Here is a 20,902-nt window from a genome sequence, read left to right as displayed (position 1 = left end):
ACCACTGCCCAGCTTCTGTGGTTGTGACTAGTCTTTGCATTCTGATCTCCAGTGGCTTTATTAGAACATAATGTATCATCACAGATGTCCAACTCTAGGACAAGATCAAGTGGCACACTGACACAAGCATGTTCACATTTCCGCTATTGCTTGTGTGTCAGTGTGTAAATCCAGCACTCTCTGTTGCCCTTTTGTGAAACAGGGTTTTACACAGCCCAGGATGGCCTTGAGCTTCTGATATTACCTCCCAAGTCTGGACTATAGGCCCGTGTAACCATGCACTATTTATGTGGCTCACACCAAGGCTTTGCACGTGCTAGGGAAGCACTCTATCAACTATATTACATCCCCAGCTATGGATTCAATTCTACACTTATTTACAATTGTAAAATTGAGTGTCTGAACATATAGTCCTGGCTAGTCTCAAAGTCAAGTCCCTCTGTCTCAGCATCTAGAGAATGCTGGAATAACAGTAACAGGCTTGTGCCACTGTACACACTTCGACTCACCATTGCTACCTAGCAACACCACTGTCACTGTTGGCTGTGGGTCAGGGCTAGTGGGTCTTATACATGCTAAGCATACTGAGCAGTATTCTTGGGTTCTACTCAGAGATGCCCCCTCACCTGCCATTGTGGCAAGGCAGTTCCTACATACTGCCATGATCCCAGAGGCCCTAGTACCACTCACTGAGTATGGGCAGGAGAGAACTCCTACCTGCTTCTAGGGATACAGAGCCTGCTCTATTCCACCCATGTCCTGGGGCTTCTCTGTGGCCCACTCTGACATAGGGTTTTAGGGTTCTCCTTCTGCCTGGAGTGATCTTTTGTGAGCATGACCAGAAGCTCATTAAGAGGCTTTCTACTTTCTAAAAAGTAACCCTCATTACCATGGCTACCTTTAGGTGTCAGTCTTATCACAATGTTTATCTTTTTGTGTCTCACCACCATGGCTGCCTTGGTTGTATCAGCCTCAGCACCATAGCTGCCTTTATTGTGCAGAAGAGCAAACTGAAGCTAGAAGTGACAAAGTGGAAACTTGGCCCTGGGCTTCTAAGTGGTCCTGTTGGCAATTCTGCTCTGGGGGCGGGGGAGCAAGAGACTGGGCAGCACAGCACTCAGCCACCTGGCCTCAGGCAGAAGCTGCTGTGTCTCTTAAATCCAGCTTGGAATGCTTAAGAGATGTCTGTCTAGGAATAGACAAGAGAACATCTAGTAAGCCAGTAAAGTGTTCCAGTAATCATTCCTCAAACCAAGGTCTCCTGATAGCAGGGCCCAGCTGGCGGGGGAAGCAGGAATCAGCTCCAGAAGGCCACAGGCACCCATCCTCAGCCTCTGGCTGTTCCTGTAGGCCTTTCTTGTCTTTTGTGCGGTGCTGGGGATGAAACCCATTCAGGAAACCAAGCCAGAAGACACAGTATCATCATCAAGCCCTTCCTTCCTACATTCCTTTATGGATACATTGGCAGCCACTAAATCCCTTTGACAGGAAACTGAGGCCAGAGAATTTTGATGGCAATCTGCTCAGCAGTGCACCTTTCCAGTCAGTATGGCCTCAACTCCTCAGTACATGCCCAGAACCAACTTCCATCCTACACTCCCACTTCAAGGGCAGAGGTGAGGGACAAGCTTCCTTTCCTTTTTAACTGAAAGACTTGCTTGAGAAATTGGAGGTCTGTCTCCAGAACCTTGCACAGTGCAAAACAGGGACACTCAATACATACTGACTGGGTGAGCCAGAGACAGGAAGGAGGGACTAGCAAACACCACATTTCTGTTGGCAAGTGGTGTTAGGGCCCAGGCACTGTACCGGGTGTTTTAACAAACTGTTTCATACTCATTGAACCCCAGCTGGCAGTGTGTGATGATCTCTGTGGCACCAAGGCAGGGACATAACCTAGATGGGTTATGTTTAAGAGGCCCTTTTGACAGAAGGCCCACGCTGTGTGGAGCTGTGGGGGGTGACATAGATCTAGAGGAAACACAGGTGGCAGAAGCCCGTGAAGCAAAGCCAGTTTGAGCAGGACCTGGGAGGATGAGACTGGAGTCACACCACTGGTATGTGTTCATGGCGTTGGTATGGCTGCTTGGTATGGCTGCTGGGCGGAAGACAGACTGTGTGGCTGGCTGGGAGGCATAGAGAGCTAAGGACAAACATTGGGAGTGCCCGGCCGGCACCTGTGCTCTCAAGTCCTGCTTTCTTTAGCAGATTCATGGCAGAGCAAATTAAACTGGACCCCAGAACCCAGCTCTTCCCTCCGTGAGCTCTGAAGCCTGTTGAGGATCTGGCCTAAGATTGGGGCTCAGAAACACAGGCCACATGTAAGGCCCAGGCCCAGCCAGCAGGTCCAGATGGTGCTGAGCCTTATATCAGGGCTCCCCCCCCCCCCGCTGCTTCCGCACACTCCCCTTCCTGCTTTATCTTTGCTGTAGATCAATGGTTTCAATGAGGTGTGTTACAGTTTGCTCTCCCCCACCCCGATCTCCACAGGATATTCTTCACTACCCACACTCAGCTAGAACAAACTCAGAAAGCCAGCACCCAGTCTCACTACCCCACTATCCAAACCCTAGAGCACTATGGAACGTGGCCATGGACGAAACACCCTTCATCAGCGCATTCCCCTGCTTCTTCATGTTTTGGTTGAGGCCAAGCACATGTCTGACGTTGCCAATGGACTGTGAGGGACACTGTCCCTTCCAGTTTTAGACTAAAGAGAAGCTCCCATCCCACACTATGGGACCCAGAAGCCAGCCCTTGAGTGGCAAGAAAAAGAGACCAATGTGGGTTTTTACTCTGGAGAGCGGCTCAACTCTCCTTGGAGATTGTCAAGCCTGTGCCCATTTTGTGTGTTTGTATTTTGCTAATGTTTGGTATTTTCCTCTACCTTTTATCTGCATGTGTCTGCATAATATTCATGTCTGGTGCTTGCAGAGGCCAGAAGAAACTGGAGTTAGAGATGTCTGTGCTGCCTTGTACCACGGAACTGGGCCCTCTGGAAGAGCAGCCAGTGCTCTTAACCACTGAGCCACCTCCCCAGTCCATTTTTTTTTTTTTTTTGCTTTTTTTAGATTCATTTTATGTTTAATTATAGTATGTGCATAAGCTTGTTTATGTGCACATGAGGGCAGGAGACCTCAGAGGCCAGAAACATGAATGACAGGCAGTTCTGAGCTGCCCAATGCAGGTGGCTGGGCCAGTGCTTCTGCCCCTCCCTATCTTAAGCTCTTACTGAACAAAGAGTTCACTGATTGGGCTAGGATGGCTGGCCAGAGAGCCCCAGGGATACTCCTGCTTTCCTCCCTGGTGCTGGGATCATATGCATATGCTGGCTTTTATGTTGAGGACTGAAATGTAAGGTTTCATGAACAGACAGCAAGCACTGTACCAACTGAGCCATCACACCAGCCCCATTTCCCAAGATCTTAAAGCCTTGTTACTGCAGCTCACTTCCACCCACTACAGAAAAGTATTTGGGTCATTTGTGACTTTTGTCTCAGAAGCTGAACTTGGCCACCTTACACAGACAGAACTGAGGCACACAGTCTAAGTGCCTTGCGGAGTGTCACGTGACCAAACGCCCAGGCATTTGTACTTTGTAGCTCTCAACCTTGGTCCCCGCCATTTCTTTTTTATTTTTAATTTGTGTGCCCAGAAGAGGGCAATGGGTCCCTTGAAGTCAGAGATACAGGCAGCTGTAAGCCACCAGACACAGGTACCAGGAACTGAACTTTAGTCCTCTGCAAGATGAGCAAGCACTCGAAATTGCTGCGCCGCCTCTCCAGTCCTGCCCTGCCACCTCTGACAACGGTGCTAACTAACATAGTGAGCACTCCTAGTCTGGCTCCTCCAGAGTGGAGGTTGGAAACTTTAGTCTGTACCCAAAAGAAAATAAGATGATTATTTAGAAAGAAATACAACATTTTTTCTTTACTGTAAATTATTTGCAAATACTCACGTTTCCAGTGTCATTACAAAAAGACCCCCAGGAGAAATATGGGTCCTTTAACGTGAAAGAATGGTACAAATTACAAAAATAATAAATACATATGTTGCTACCTAAAGAAAAAGAAAATCACCTAAAGAAAAATGAAATCAGTGCTGAAATTCATAGCTGGCAGCAAGTTCTCACTGCCCATGGGTCTCTCTTTGGTCTATAACTCAAACACCTAGAGGACCATTTTGAAGGATTCAGACTGAGGATCAAGTGCAGAGTTAGGCATGGCTACTCCCTGAGTCCAGTACCTCCCCGCTAGAGATCGAATTCTTGGGAGCACCTTTCTCCCTGGAACAATGCTTAAAAATAGGGTGTGGCGGTGGGGTGGGGGGAGGAATCACTGCTATTCGTGAATGGTTCTCTTCTTGTCCTGGAGGGGACTCTGGCTGTCTTTGTACCACCCTTTTCATCTGTGGGTGACATCCCTTGTACCCTTGACTTTTGCTGCTCGTAACTACTCATAGACCTTCGGGAGGAGTGAGCCTCCCAGCAATGGATAGGAAGAGGCAGAGAGCAAGAGAGGGATGGTGAGGCAGGATATGAGTCCCTGTGAAGGGAGTATTGCCTGGCCTGATTCCAAGCCTGTCTGGCCAGGGCCCTTCACAAGGCTGCATCTAAGGGAAGTCCTGTGAGAGAGCTGTGCTGGGTGCAGGGAACAGTGTGTCAGAGGGCCTGAAGACCAGATGGCAAGCAGGCTGACATCACCCTGAAGCAACAATCCTGGTTTTTTTTTTTTTTTTTTTTTTTTTTTTTTTTGCTTCCATGCTTTCAACTGCAGGCCTGAAGACAGGAAGTTCTCTTCTGGAACCAACAGGACCATGAGAAGTGATAAAAGAGCTGGCAGGGTCAGGACAGGCTCCAGGGCTTGGCATCCATGGATGTGGCTGAAGAAACATGAGGCACTGGCTGTGTTTAGTCACTAACTTGTGTGTTTGACACCAACAATTTCTCTAGAAGTTTAGCTGCCCTAAGCCCAGCTGTGGGCTATAGCAGGAGCATGGGTGAACTTCCAGGGAGCCTCACAAGGGGCACCAGAGGCCAGGCATGTGTTTAAAGTGGAGTACATCTGTCTCCCAGTTTCTTCAAGGTCAGATTCAGGATGGAGTCAGATGGTGGCTGATACTTTGTGTGTTTTGCTTCTTTTTAGTTTGGTTTTCCATTTTTTTTTTTTGGTTTCTGTCGGGAGGCTTGGGAGGTCCTATAGTTCTTACCAGATTTGCTAGTATCCAGCTCACACCAAGCCAGCATCCTTAGCCATGCTATAGAAGATGCCCCTCTGCTGCAAGAGCTCAGAGGGTGCACCACACTCCCGAACTTCTCCTTTGTCCAAGACGATCACCCTGCATTGGGAGGGATACAGATGTGAGCATTACACAGAAACGTGTCTAATGCCTGTGTCTTTCTGCTTTGCAGAAAGCATTGCAAACTCTAGGGGCTGGAGACATGGTACCCACCCTACCACCTTCTTGCTATTACTTGTACCATGTATATATCACTCTCTGAAATCAGTGTTTGATGCTGTGATCATTGTCTCTCTTTTAATTAAGTGTTCTGGTCCTTAAGATGTTCCCTAAACTTTGTTTGAGAGAGAACCAAGAGTCCAGAATAACATGGGACACATAGCAGGCCCCTCATGCATATAAATACTGAAATAAATACTGGATTAACTGGCTCTTCCCATGACAGAAAATTCCCACCAATTGGAGATGCCCTGATGGGAGATGTCATTCTGTAAATATGTTTCTCGTATTGGTTAGGCCAATAGGAAAGGAAGATAGGCGGGACTAGGAGACTAGGAGGAGAGAGGAAGTAGTAAGGAGGGTCAGCAGAATGCCAGCCCCTCTCTCTGGTAAGATAAGACCATGTGGAAGTACTTAGATTAATAGAAATGGGTTAATATTTAAGACAGAGCTAGCCAATAAGAAACTAGTAGTTGGCCAACAGAATTATATATTAATACAGAGTCTCTGTGTTTTATTTGGGACTGGCGTGGATGTGGGACCAGGCTGCCGGGGGAAAAACCTACTCATAACAATGCCCCTGAACACAAGGATAGTGATGAATGAATGAATGAATGAATGAATGATGAACGAACGAACGAACAAACATGTCTACAGGATCAACCCTGCAAGCCCATAGATCCACTCTGGGTCTTACCTTGTGTAGTCCATGATGGTATTAAGCCTGTGAGCAATAGTGAGCACAGTACAGTCTTCAAACTGTGTCCGGATGGTGGACTGAATGAGGTCATCTGTCTCGAGGTCCACAGCTGCTGTAGCCTCATCCAACACTAGAATCTTTGTCTTCCTCAGCAGAGCCCGGGCCAGGCACACAAGCTGGCGCTGCCCAACACTACAAAGGGAGAAAAGCCCAGAGACAGGGGCTCAAATTATCCTGATCCCGAACCAGGCCTGGAGGGGAGAAGGCTGGCAGCAGTCTGGGTGTGGGCTTTGGGCAAGAGAACAAATCTACTTCCATGCCTGTGACAGGCATTACTAATCAACCATGCCTTCCTGGAGAGCAGAAAATGGGCTGAGAATCATTCCCAACAAAAGGCTCAGAGGTGATGTTCAAAGTATGAGGCCATATTGGTGTGGGTGATGCTAACAAAGGTGACTCAGCATCCATGATCTCACTGAGCTGCAGCAGACTCAGCACTGGCTGGATTCAGCTATGAACCTGGCTTTAGTCAGTGAATGGCCAGTAGAGGCCTAATGTGGGAAAGAATGGACACTGAGCATGTTCACCTTTACACATCTGCCAATAACATGACAGCATGCCTGGGCGAGTCTGCTGGAGGATGAAAAACATATACTGAGGCCAAGTAGATCAACTAACAGTCAGCTGTATCCCCAACCCTGCCCCATGAATGAGCCCAGCCAGGATCAGCAGCACAGCCACTGGCTGACCACCTTAGCACTGAAGCAGAATGAGGCTGGTGACGGATAACTGAAGTTGGCACATAGGCAGGAGGGTGGAATCTTCACACACCTGGCTCCTGCCTGCCTACCTACCTCAGGTTCTCTCCGCCTTCTGTACACTCATGATCCAGCTTATCTGGCAAAGCTGACACGAAGGCCTTCAGGTGAGCGAGCTCCAGGGCCATCCACACTTCTTCATCAGAATACCGACTGAAAGGGTCTAGGTTCATGCGGAGAGAACCCGAGAACAAAACAGGATCCTATGCAAGGATAGCAGATAACATGTGTGATGGTCTGAATCTAAAGATTCCCCACAGACTGATGTTTTGAGCATTTGTTCCCCAGTTGGCGGTGTTATTTTGGGAAACCATGGAGCTTTTAAGGAGGCAGAAATTGTCTGAAAGAAGCCGATTGCTGGGGGCAGACCTCTGAGGGTGACACTTGGCTCTGATGCTGGTTAGGTCTCTGCTTCCTGGTTGCTTCATGTCATCACCACATATCCCTACTTCATGACCATCCTTTCCCCTTATGATGGACAGCAACCCTGTGATACCATGAGCCAAAATAAACCTCTCTTCCCTGCAGATCACTCTATCAGGTATTTTGTCACAACTATCAGAAAAGTAACTAATAGCATATGACAACCACACCTCATTGAACAAGGAAAGCTCACGGATATAAGACATGAGATGTTCACACCAGAACAGGAAGAGGTCTCAGAGTCCCTTGAAAGCATGAACTGGGATGTCTGCAACAGAAAATGCTGAAAAACCCTGGGTAAACTGGAGCAAGACTTTCATTTTTGCAAAACTCCAAGTTTTCAAAATGCAAATGCTTTTAGTGATGGCACTTCATCACAGCAACTGAAATATAACTAATAACACTCATTCAACTCCAGCTCCAGAAAAGACTCTCAGAGAAACTTAAGGAACAATCACAATCACAAGCAATGCCTTAGGAAACAGATGCCCACAAGGATTAGTTTAGAAAATTTTTATGAGTAGCTTAGCTCCAGGAAGTATAAGAGATTAACACACTAACTCCTGCAACTGGCAGAGAAGACACTGTCTTAATAAGCCCCGACCACCACCAAAATCCACAGAGGCTCTGGTTCTTTGTATGAAAAGGTATTTTTACATAACCTACTCATAGCCCTATACACAGCATGTATAGATGATGTACTACCTACTATAAGAAAATACTAGAAATATAACTGCACATCACTTGGGGATAAAAGTCTATGTATGGTATTTAAGTGCAGATGCTAAACCTAAAACAAACAAACAAAACACAAAACAAAACAAAACAAAACAAAACTAGTCATAGGCTCAGTGACTAGAGGCACATGCTACCAAGCCTAAAGGCCTGGATTTGATCCTCAGAATACACATATAGAGAATTGACTACAGCAGATTTTCCTGACTTCATACATGTGATCTGTTCCCCTTCTCCCAATAAATACATGAATGCAAAAACACCATTCTCCATCTATACTTGGCTGAGCCTATGGATACAGAGGGTGTGGTCTCAGTGTGTACGGGACCCACCAACCTTCCCACCTGGGGGATGATGGTGATCTTGAAGCGCAAGCTGTGCAGACCAATCTTAGCAATGTTCACCCCATCGATGATGATGTCGCCATCTGCAGACTCATTGATCCGGAACAAACCCAGGGTGAGAGAAGACTTCCCAGCTCCTGTACGGCCCACAATACCAACCTGCAGGACAGGAAGGGGCTGGTGAGGTGGGAATGCTGCAGACTCAATGTTCTCCCAGCAGGTGGCTGCGTCAGAGCTGTGGTCATCTGGTCAATCTAGCTACCACTCCCCAGCTTCCCTAAGACCCTTCAGGGGCTACTTTGACAAAAGGTAGGAAAGACGCCTTTTTTGCTTCTAAAGACTAAGGACTTTTTTTTTATAAGTCAGAGAGGTTCAAAGGAACAAGGAATGTTAGTTGAGTTATGTTATGTTCAATTAGAGAAACTCAGAAAATAATGAGGTGTTTCCTGGCTTCCCACAATTCCTCTCTCCTCTAATGGGAATTCCTCCTAGAGCCACAACACCACCTCAGATTTGAGCAAAGCCCCTGAACGTCTATGATGTGGCCTTGGCACCCCAGTTACTAGCCAATGGCTGATATTCCCAATGCCCAGTGAGTTTTTGCTCCTCTCTTTCACATCTGGGCTTGAGATGGGCTCCCCCATAGTTATTACAGTCCAGTACCCTTGCATGAATCCCCTTAACACATAAAGACTCAGAGACTATCTCAGGGAAATAGAACACTCTGATATATATATAGATGACAATTTAACAGATCAGTATTACAGAATACAAATGCCTAAGGTGATCCCTGACCAAGTTTCTGAGAAAATTCTATGGGTCAAAGACATATGGAATGTCTTCCAGGAATAGCTTGGAACCATATGTCCCTATAAGCCATCCTGGTGATGGTGGCATCACCTATTACTCCAGAGTTCATAAACTCCAATGTCTTAAAGGGACCACATAGGCACATGGACCCCACAGGAGGAACTGGGGTGAACTAAAAGGCTAGTATTTTCTAGAAAGGGCCTGGAGGGGATTAGGCCAGAACTGCTACATGTTTCAACTGTCCAAAAAAACCAAAAGGACCATTTTATGAAAGATCATAGATTTTTTTTTCAGTATTTATAGTTCATGCAAATGTTTCCCCAAAACATATCTACATGTCTGTAGACCTCATCCTTCAGTGTGCCACCTGTTGAACACAATCAGCATCTTTTATTCCCTTGATTCCTCATCCCACAGTATGAGCTGGAGATTCATGCTAGACCCTAAGTCAATGGAAATGGAGGATGGCACACACCCACCTTTTCTCCACCCTCGATGGTGACGTTTATGTTCTTGAGAACCAAGTCCAAGTCCTCTCGATATCTCAAGCAGTAGTTCCTGAACTCTATACGGCCCAAATGGGGCCAGGTGCTGGGTGGAGCCGTCTCCTGGATTTGCCAGGGAGCCTGGATCACAACAAGAGGGATCAGAGAAACCAGCAAATGCAGGCTGCTAAACTCAGTCTTCTATAAGGGGCCTGGGGGTCTGAACTCTACCCAATGGGCTATTTCCCCAGTTGCTTCTAATACTTATAATCAATTCATTTCCATTCAAATCTTCAACTTATGAGGAAATTTTCTTCACAGATGCAATTTAGTTCCCCATAACAAGACCCCTATAAACTGGCATAGCAAATAGCTTTGGAAGGCACAGTTTGCCATTTGGTGAATGTGAGAGAGAAATTTGCCATTTATCTGTCAGTTGTGGGGAAATCATCTTAAATAATAAGGTAGCCATGAGCCTCAAGCATCTTTCTCTGTGACATCAAATGAAGGAAAGAATCGCGGGGAAAAAGGTTCCTTAGTAAGTGACACAGCATACAGGTATCTTGGGAAAAACAGCGTATGAATAATTTCCTTCATCTAAAACAAGGTGGTTCTTAGCAAGTGTTAAAAACAGACAGGACAAGCCCGAGAGGGCCTGGAAGGCACATAGCTAACCCTCCCAATAGGCGGAGGACACACAAACGGAAGGCCAAAGCCAAAGAGCCAGGCTGGGATCCTGCCTTACCTCCTTCTCTGTTTCAGAATACTCCTTTAGTCTCTCCACGGCTACAATGTTGGTCTCCATCTCAGAGGACATTCGAACCAGCCAGTTCAAGTAGGAAGTTATCTGCCAGTGGAGAGAGCCATGTGGGGTCTTTTAGGGAAAGTGTGGCTTCATTTTCATGAAGTATGTATCTTATCATTCAAACAAATACAGAAATGAGTAACCCACACAGAGCCATCACCTGGAGTGAATGCACTGCAGCTCTTAGTGATTACACCTTTCAAGGTGACACATGATCCATACAAGTTGTCAGAAAGCAGTCAAGAGCTGTGAGATGGCTCTATGCACAAAGCACTTGCCAAGCAAGCCTGGCAACCTGAGCTCCACCCTCCAGGGCCAGGTAAGATGCAAGAAGAGAACTGATGCCAGAGAGTTGTCCTCTGACTTCTGCATGTGCATGGTGGACAGGAGGGAGGGAAGGAAGAAGAGAGAGAGAAGACAGAAAGAAAAGAAAAGGCAGACAGAAAAAGAAGTCATATAGGAAACTGGAAAATTTTGAAACTGGGTGATTTTCATGTGGTGGTTCATGTCTATAATTAATCCCAGTGCTCCAGAGATTGAAACAGGAGAATTATGCTAAGTTCTAGGCCAGCCTGGGCTATAGAATAATAATCAGTCTCAATGGCAGAAAAGGAAATATTTTGAACTCAGTATGACAAACATCATGAGATGCAACTGACACAGAACTCAGAGGGAATTTCATAGCTTTGAAAGCATCAAGCCACTGAGAATCTTTTCTCTGATGAAGAATGCAGGCTATTTCTCTAACTCCATTCAAGCCCTCTCCTTTCCCCATTCCTGCAGGTACCCAAAGCCAAGGTCCAGGAGCTCAAAATCTGGTTGCCATAGCAGACCATTCAGTCCAAGAAAGAGTCTTCTACCTGCAGTGAGTAAGACACCGAGAGGCCCACCAAGCCAGCACTGAGGCTGTGCCGGGATATGACGGCAAACAGGGCAGCGAACAGTACGATGCAATTGCCCACACACTCAAGACGCACAGCAAGCCACCTGCAAGGAGATATGTAGGAGAATATCAGACAGACAAATGCCCAGCTTTAAGCTTGTGGGACAGATCTAAGCCCATCTGCTGGCTGAACTAATTTCCCAGCACTTCTAGAAAAAGTCTTGTGGATACTACTCATCCAAGATAAGAGAACTCGGGGCCTCGGGGTGGTGGATATTCCCAAGGGCCCATGGGATCCGAGGCCAACAACTTTTCATGAGTCTGGCTTGCCTGGAGACTAAAATAGAATTCCCTGGAAGCAATCCCCATCTTGGAACCTCAAGTTTGCATTTAGAAAAATTGACTTTTTCTTAGGAAATCTTTAAAATAAAAATGTAATTCCCTGGAAATTCCTAAGATGCCATAGACTGCAGGAGGCACTGCTGTTTGCACACAGGCATCTTGGGCAGAGGCAGAGCTCAGCAGTGGGTTGTTGGCCTGGCATGCACAAGGCCCTGGGTTCGAGAGTCACCACCATATAATAATAGCAATAATAATTATAAAAGAAATAAAATCAGTCCCTTGGCAAGAGATGGGTCTCAATGTGAGAAAGAAATAAGTTGCTATTTTCAAGGTTGGACACTAAGCCTATCTGTATCCCACAATGCAGGGATATACGGGGACACAAATGTGGGTTCTCATGCTTGCACCGTAAGCAATATTAGCCACCAGGCCATCTCTCCAGCCCCCAGATTGCTTTATTTTGGGATAAGGTCTCCTTCTGTACCCTAGCTAGCCTGGAATTCAGTAGGTAATCAAGGCCACCTCAAACCCATGGTAATCTTCCTTCAAGCATGCGCCACCATCCTGTGTACTTTGAAATTCTCTCCTAGAAGAAACAGACCAAGGGACTGGGCACTCGACTGGCTTCCTCTATCCTACCAACCGCAGCACCTACCTGTTGGCCACAATACTGGGGTAGTAGGCCTTCTGGTTTTCATCCACTTTCAGGTCACTCTGGTGAATGAAGCGTCCCTGCTCCTCAAAGGCACGAATGACACTGACCCCCAGCAAGGTCTCGTTGAAATGTGAATACACTGGGGAACGGCTGACAGACTCCAGGCGTTTCAGCTGTCGGGAGGAGGCCACATAGAACCTCTATAGGAGAGAGCAAGGGACACAGAATCGGTGCTAGTTCCTCATCCCATCCTCCTGGGGTATACCAGGAGAAGCTAGACATGGCTGATACCTCCGAGACCAAAACCTGGAGGTGGGACAGTAATGTCAGTGGCAGTAGTCATGGCTACTTGAATGCATATCCCCTGTCTACAACCCATAAACCTAGGCAGTGCTCTTTCTTGCTTTTGGATGGAGACAAAGAGGTACAAGTAGCTCCCTCTTTGGATCCATGGCTAAGAAATAACCTCCAGACTTTCTGGCCTCTCATAAGCCCTAAATGTTTGGGGCTGTCCTCTCCAAACAGTACAGTTTAGAAGCAAGCTTTGTGACTGTGACTTCATTTGCTACTAACACAGAGACCCAGCCAGGTCCCTGGGCTGTCTTAGCCTTGGTTTATTCTGTATAATAGCAACACTAAAGCCATTTTGCACAATGGGCAAAATGGGGGAAGTCCTTCAGCATGCTGTGAATATATGTTTCTATTATTGGCCAATGGACTGGCAGGATGTACCCTGGCAGGAAGTATAGGCTACCAGACTAGGAGAATTCTGGGAAGAGGAACACAGAGTGAGCTGGCAGCGAGATGCCATGTAGCTGCCAAGGAAGCAAGAGACCTGGGCATCACTGGTCAGCCAAAACCATGTAGAGATATACAGATGAATAGAAATAGGTTAACAATTAAGAGAGAGCTAGCCAATAAGAAGCCGAGCCATTGGCCAAAGAGCTCATAATTAATATAAGCCTTTATGTGTTCCTTTGGAACTAAACGGCTGTGGGACCAGGTGGGACAGAAATTCCCATCTACAGACAACAAGTAAGAGCTACTGATTCTTCTGTGTGAGTCTCACATGTTCATATGCATACACATTGCACATGACAAGGCACACACATATAGATCAACAAGCATGGAACCCCGTGAACTAAACCAGGAGAAACTGCCTGGGTCAGCAGCCTCACATGCACGGCACCTCCACACCCTCCCATATACCCATCCCTGTTCTTCAAATTCATGGGCTCCTCTTTCATTCATCATTATTGTATGTATGTAAGTGTATGTCAACACATACACATTCCTGAATATAACCTGTTTCAGTCCACATAATGTTGGCACTGGACAACCGAATGGTGTGCTCTTCCTTGGGGAGGGCCACCTCTCCTGTTCCTAGCTTTACTTGGTTGCCTATTGTCTTAGTTAGGGTTATATTTGCTGTGAGGAAACACCATGACAAAAGGCAACTTGGGAAGGAAAGAGTTAATCTCATTCAGTCCCATATGATACTTCATCATTAAAAATGGGGCAGGAACTTAAGCAGGGCAGGAACCTGGAGGCAGGAGCTGATGCAGAGGCCATGGAAGAGTGCTGCTTACTGACCGTTCCCCATGGTTTTCTCAACCTGCTTTCTTTTAGAACCCAAAACCACCAACACAGGCATTGCCCCACCCACAGTGGGCTGGGAGCTCCCCAATCACTAATTAAGAAAATGCCCTATAGGCCAGCCTTAAGGAGCCACTTTCTCAACTGAGATTCCCTCCTCTCAGATGACTTTAGCTTGTGTCAGCTGACATAAAACTAGCTAGCACACCTATATAGCTCTTTGTATATAAGGGCTGAGCCCTGCTCTAGTCAGATGCTCAGCAAATGCTGAAAGCAAAAAAAAAAAAAAAAAAAAGAAAAGAAAAGCCCAGTATATTGTCTCACCCTTTGGAAGCTCCAAGAAGCCAATGAACAGACACCACACTAATCACTTAAGGACCTGTGAGCTCCTTTGGCCTCCGTAAAAAGGAGACTAGTTCTGGTCCACCACAGGAGGGCAAGTTAATAAAGACTGCCTCCAGGGCAGGAATGGGGCATATCAGTGGTTCCCACCAGGCCATACCCAGATGTGGCACCCTCGAGGCATCATCCCGCCAACTCCGTACTCTGCACCAGCTGTTCCCTGTCCTCCTGTATGTTTTGCCCACTTTATTCCCAGCCTGGCCTCCTCAACAGGCCACTCCCTCTACAGACTGTCTTACAGTCTCCCCTAACCACTTCCAATCTCATTACTGTAAAAAATTCAATCTGACATGAATTGTGTTCAGGAATGATCTCAGTTCTTAAAAAGTATTTGTTTTTTTTTAATATATGCAGAGGAGCACAAAGTACTACCTGGTCTGGGTCCCCTGCAGTAACCACTGCAGGAGAGCACATGGACCAGGCAAGGCCCTAGAATTCTCAGCAGTGTGCCCAGCAATTGCCATGGAAACCAAACAAGTGCAACATCAACTGTATTATAGCCTAACAGAATTCTGCATCATTTCACCTGTTAAATAAGGAATTATTCATTTTAAATCTCATATGATGATGATGACGGTGTGTGTGTGCGTGTATGTATGCCCATGCTAGAATGCACATGTGGAGCTCAGTGAACAACTTTTGGTAGTCAGTTCTTTCTTTCCATCTTAGGATGTGAGGGGTTTGTGCACCAAGAGCTGAGCAATTCCTACCTGCTGAGCCATCTTATTGGCCTTGTTTTTAAAACCACAGAAGAATGAATGTATACTGACTATGGTGGTTAGAATGAGAATGTGCCTCCCAGGCTGAAATGTGTGATCTCTTGGTCCCCAGTTGGTGGCACTATTTGGGTAGGTTTTGGCATGGCCTTGCTGAAGGAAGTTCTCTACTGGGTAAGATTTGAGGTTTTAAAAGCCATGTGCCATTCCCCATTTGCTCTCTTGTCTCATAGTTCAAGATGAAGATGTGAGCTCTCGGCAGTTCCTGCCATCACAGCTGGTGCCTGTCATGATTCTCACATACGATATCGGGTGATGGACTCTTCCTCTGTAATATGGGAACTGTAAGCCCAAATAAACCCTTCTTCAATGAGGTGCCTTGTTCACAGAGTATTTATCACAGTCATGGAAATGTAACTAATACACTAAGAATGATATGGATAGAAAGACTAAGTAGTGCCTAAATTTAAATATATAAGGGGATGTGGGGGAAGCATGGTTAAGTAGAAGATACTGGTCTAACACTTTGGTTTTCATTTCCAGCATCATAAAATTTAGATAGATATATTGATAGACAGATAGATAGAATATTCCCTTACACTATGTGAATATATGTCACTGTGATTGATTTAAAAAAGAAGCTGAATGGCCAATAGCTGGACAGGTAGAGGTTAGGTGAGGCTGGCAGACAAGAAGAGAGCTGAAGAAAAGGAGGAGTCTCATGAATCTTGAGGAGATGCAGAGGAAGCAGGAGATGAATTTGATGTAGTGAGAAAGGCTGAGACACATGACCAAGTGTAAATAAGAAACATGGGTTAATTTAAAATGTAAGTTAGCTAGTAACAAGCCTGATCTTTGGCTGAGCATTTATAATTAATAAGTCTGTGTGGTTACTTGAGAACTGGCTGGTGGGAAAGAAAAGTTCACCTACAATAGACAGCATTGAGTATGATGATTAGACCTTCCTCAGAGGAGGATAGTCTCTGTGGGCACCTACAGAGCCAACATCTCAAAGCCAACTTTAAACTGTGATATCTGTTGTAATGTGATTGGCCATCAAAGACGGGCCCTTTGTGTGTTGAGGAATTTTCCGAAAGCCAGATGTAAGAACCACCATCTCATGTCTGGGAGTACGGATAAAGACTGGATAAAGGAAAAAGGAAGCTAGCACACACATCCTCTGCTTCCTGACCACGTCACACCCTCACGGATAGTCAGCACTGAAACTGTGAACAAAAGCACATCTCCCTTGAGCTGTTTGTCAGGTATACGTCATAGTAACATAGAACTGGCGATGTAGCTGTGGAGTATACTAAATCATCTGAGGATCCAGGGTCATAGAACTGCACAGCACACATGGGAAGTGAGCCCACAAATGAAAACCACCCTTTCACATTCATCTACACCTGGGTGACCCCCATCAAGTTCTCCATTCCTGGAGTCTCCCCTGAGACTCCTGGTGCGACCTCCTTCTCCAAGCATTATCATCCCTCTGACTTCAGTAAGCAGTCATTGCATTGTTCCTAACCCTCCTCCCCATGAAGACGAACAGAGCGAACTCTCAGTCTGGTGACTCCCATAACTGTAGCACCTGTGAGGGCACAGGGGTGGGCAGCTCATGCCTGCTACAGCAGCACAATGTCCAGCATACAACCATACCGCAAGTTATTTGTGTGTATTCGTGTTAATCGTCGAGAGGTCAGGGGTCACTGTCACGTCTTCCTCAACATCTTTTCCACTTTGGTTTCTGAAAAAGGCTCTCTCACTGAACCTAGGGCTCACTGACTAGACTGTCTGGCCCATGAGTCTCTGCCTCTCCAGCACTGGGATTATTATGTATTTAAACTAAATACATAAATAAATTTACACTTAACTTATTCATGCCATAGAGCATGCACAGAGACCAGAAGCAACTCAAGGAAGCTAGTTCTCCCCTTTCACCGTGTGGGTCCTGCTTGGCCATCAGGCTTGGCAGCATTTTGATGGCCCAGGCTTAGCTTTTCTAGGGATCAACTCAAGTCTTCACGCTTGCAAGATAAGCACTTCACTCCTCATGGGGCTCTGAGGTCATTGCCATTTCTAGTTTCCTGTGCTACACTGGTGCCTGCTCTGCTAGAACCTTTAAGAAGCTTTCTAGGCAGCCATGAGCACACTGTGGTAAATGCAGTCAAGCTGTTCCAGTAAACAGCTGGCACTGATTTAAAGAAGCTACAGGGGAAGGACCGTACAATTCCATCTTTATGGTAACATCACTGGCCGAAGTATGATGGGGCCCAGGTATGGAATAGTGGTACCAAGGTTCCAAGACAAGAACCCACTATTTGGTGTTTTAAAATTTTTGTTTTGTTTCTGAGAAGGTTTTGCTAGGTAGCTTTGAACTCTCCATCCTCCTGGCTCAGTTCTGAGAGTTGGAATTACAAGCAGGTGACAACAGGTGTTGCCATTATCCCCCCAACAATCTCAACAGTCAACCTTACGAATGACAACCCTTCAATCAGGGCTCTCAGCACATGCCTCAAAGCCACAGACCCAGGGTCCAACTCTTGTCTCTGTCACATGAAAAAAATGCTTCCTCTCACCTGTCACCTGAAAATGTAATCTATACAGAAACGACCCAAGAAAGTATACATATGCAAAGGAAAGGTGATTTCTACAAATGGGACAAGGCATGAACCAGAACAGCTGCCCCTCTCCCACGGGAAACTGGTTGGTAAAAAAGCACAATGTGCCTAGTTCTCCCTTTTAAATAGCGGCCATACAACTGAGTTTGAGGACTATATAATTTAAATGGATAGTTCTGATCCAATGCCACAGGCTCCCTGTTCTGTTCCACTGTGTGAATCTCAGTGTCTGAACTGTAGATATGACTGACATGACAGCTGAAACTTTGATAAGCATTTTGGAGCACGAGACCAACTTAAAGACTGTGACGACAGCAAAGCAGAACTAAGTAGAAAGGGGCACGAGCAGCAGCAATAACAAGACTGACCCTTGGGCCACACCAGTCTCGGAATGAGCTGCCTCCTAATGTGCTACATATACAAGCATCCACCCTGATGAGGCTGCTGTTTGTCATGACTCCATTGCAGAATTCTGTTCTTCAATCTATTAACAACTGCCTTGATAGCTGTGAGCTTCCTGCCTCATACACAGCTTAAGAGTAAAACTGGTGAGAAAGAGCGCATTTGGCTACTGCAAACTACAGTAAGCAGTCCCCTTAAGTATTCACAATAGAACATCAGGACCAGCCCTCCAGGGACTGTAGTTCACCTGCACAAAGAAGTAGATAAGGCCCAAGGGAGGGATGACAACAGCGGCAACAGGTGTGGCCAGCAGGATGATAATGACAGCTCCAATGACGTTGAAGAGTGAGCCCATGAACATCTTGATGACCTGTGGAATCATGGAGTCCACTGTGTCTAGCTCCTTGGAGAAGCGGTTCACTAGGTTCCCGCTGGGTGTGCGCTCGAAGAAGCTCATGGGCGAGCGCAGGACATTGCGCAGCAGGTCCAGGTGCAGGTGACGGGAGGCAAAGATGCCCCCAATGGACACAGCCATGGAGTAGCCAAATACTGACAGACCTGGAGCGACAACAGGGATGTGAACGTGAGATACAGGCGTGTGATCTGCAGGCTGGCCCTACGCGTCTCAGCAAGCCAGTGACAGTGGCCCACAGTCACCAGTACTCATTGTGTACTACACACTGTGCTGGGGTTTCTGAAGAACCGAATTTTCTTTTAACTTTAAGGAACTAAATTTAAATCACCTCCCATGACTGTGTGGCTAATGTGCCAGACAGCACAGCTCGTACAGCAGATGCTGGTGCTATATGAACCCAGGAATATACCACACCTTCTCTGTTCTTTGCTTTCTCTAAAATACAGTATGAAGGCTGCTGCTCTGTGGCAGGGGGATGTAGTTATAAATGGAGAAACTCAAGGCATCCATGCCTGATCTTCTGATAGCTTGTTCCAAAGCTACTCAGAGCTCAGGAGACAACCGTGGCTCCTCCAAACAGCCCACAGTCCACAGAACTCTTTCAGGGGCTTCTATCTGTGGCTCTTTCACCAAGAACAAGGGAAAGGCAGATTCTGAAGTAGGCACTGCCAGCCCTGTCAGCTAGGGCACTCCCATGTCAATCAATGTGAGTCACCCCACCTGTAAAATGGGGACAGTGACACTCAGAGCCACAACCAGTACTAAGTGCCTTCCCAGACCATGCCTGAATGCAGGAGGAACTCCCATACCAAGAAGGCTCACTTACCTCCTACATGAGTGCATCAGGGACATGGAGAGGACAAAACACTTTTATGAGTACATAGACCTACAACTAGATCACATACTGCCTGGTACAACTTCAGAGTAAGCGCCAGGGCTGGGCTCCTTCATTCAATGCCAACTCAGCCAGCAGTCAGTCATGTGGTTTGAGCTGACTGGGAGGGAGGGTGGGTATGAGTTCAGCAAGCATTTAGGGTTTACCATGTGCCAGGTTCTATCCACCTGGGTCTGGCTCAGTTTGTGGGTATAAATTCCAAGGACTTGGGAGACTCAGGAAATTACATGTGAAGTAACCACAGCCATACCTTGCAAGATGCCCAAGGCACCATAAACACTCAGTCGGTACGTCCTCTGTTCCTGAGTCCCATTGATAGTAGGGTGGTCATCTGTCCAGAGGCTCAGCCAATAATTGGAGGCCAGGGAAGACACATGGTTGCATAGGAAGAGAAAGATACTCAAGAAGGTGATGAAGAGGCCAATGGCCTTCATGTAGTCCCAGTACACTGACAGCTGCACCTAGGATCCATAGAGTGCCAGCATGAGGTTAGCAGTTCATGTGTGACTCCTTACAGCCCAGTCCACCCTCCTGTGCCCTGGCCCTTGACACTCTGCTGCCCTGTTAACCAATGCCAGCCAGCAGTAGCAAAGCCAGGCTTTCTGCCTCCCACAAGAGCTTCCAGTCAAGCACACAGACTGGCTCATGTTCCATCATCACCCATTCAAATGCACAAGCAGAGAAGAGCCATGAGAGACACAGGACATCAAGCAAGGGCCCGGGTGAGAGGTACCAGGGCAGGTTTGCCCCGAGGAAGTGATGTTGAAGAGTTTACCAGCTGTGAAAGGAAAACAGGAAGAGAAGGAAGTGACCCACAGCCATAAAGGCCCTGAGGTGTAAGGGAGCATAACACATTTGGGGAAGTGACAAGAAGGATGGAGAAATGGTTACAGCTGGCCTATCTGTAGCCTGGGAAGTGCCATTCAACACTCCAGGCTGCTCACAGCCAAGCAGTCATGAGCGCTTGGAAAATCAACATGGAGTTAGCTGAGACTCCAGGAAAAGTCACTTGGCCTCTCTGACCTTGACTTTGGCATAGAAACTGAACATAGAGCCCCAGCAGGCTTACTGTCAGATACATACACACATTCCTATATGCTTGGCAAAGCAGTCTGCACTGTACCTGCCCTGTCTGTGCCTTGTCGGCTTCCATCAGCTTCCAGGTCTCCTCCTTGGCTCCCGCCTTCTGCAGTTCGGCTGTGCTGTTGTGCTGCTGGCCAGCATCCCCACTGTGGGAAGAAGAGCTGCTAAGATGTCTGTTGCCAAGGAGAGTAGGGCATCAAAGAGGAGCCTTAGGGAATGTGAGCATACACATGAACATATAGACATATGACCCATGGCACTCCCCAGAAGAACATGCTTCCATGGAAAGGGATGTGTATGTCAGGAATGAGGTCT

The 20,902-nt window shown here is 46.8% G+C and overlaps 1 protein-coding gene across 2 annotated transcripts in view; it reads right to left on the bottom strand.

Moving 5' to 3' along the window:
• Nucleotides 1-3,900: 3,900 nt before the first annotated feature.
• The window catches only part of Abcc1 (ATP binding cassette subfamily C member 1), a 117,384-nt gene continuing 100,382 nt past the window's right edge, over nt 3,901-20,902 (bottom strand). For both annotated transcript variants that reach the window (XM_051206755.1, XM_051206756.1), the window contains 11 exons: nt 20,628-20,733; nt 19,755-19,965; nt 18,442-18,752; nt 12,458-12,657; nt 11,438-11,564; nt 10,518-10,619; nt 9,767-9,913; nt 8,478-8,636; nt 7,012-7,178; nt 6,155-6,349; nt 3,901-5,337 (listed from right to left, as the gene is read on the bottom strand). In XM_051206755.1, the coding sequence (XP_051062712.1) occupies nt 5,229-5,337; nt 6,155-6,349; nt 7,012-7,178; nt 8,478-8,636; nt 9,767-9,913; nt 10,518-10,619; nt 11,438-11,564; nt 12,458-12,657; nt 18,442-18,752; nt 19,755-19,965; nt 20,628-20,733 (1,834 nt within the window). In that variant the 3' untranslated portion in view covers nt 3,901-5,228. The remainder of the gene's footprint in view (nt 5,338-6,154; nt 6,350-7,011; nt 7,179-8,477; nt 8,637-9,766; nt 9,914-10,517; nt 10,620-11,437; nt 11,565-12,457; nt 12,658-18,441; nt 18,753-19,754; nt 19,966-20,627; nt 20,734-20,902) is intronic.

This window comes from Phodopus roborovskii, unplaced genomic scaffold, assembly GCF_943737965.1.
Source record: "Phodopus roborovskii unplaced genomic scaffold, PHOROB, whole genome shotgun sequence".
NCBI lineage: Eukaryota > Metazoa > Chordata > Mammalia > Rodentia > Cricetidae > Phodopus > Phodopus roborovskii.
The sequence above is the reverse complement of the archived record's forward strand: the minus strand, read 5'-3'. Positions and strand labels throughout refer to the sequence as shown.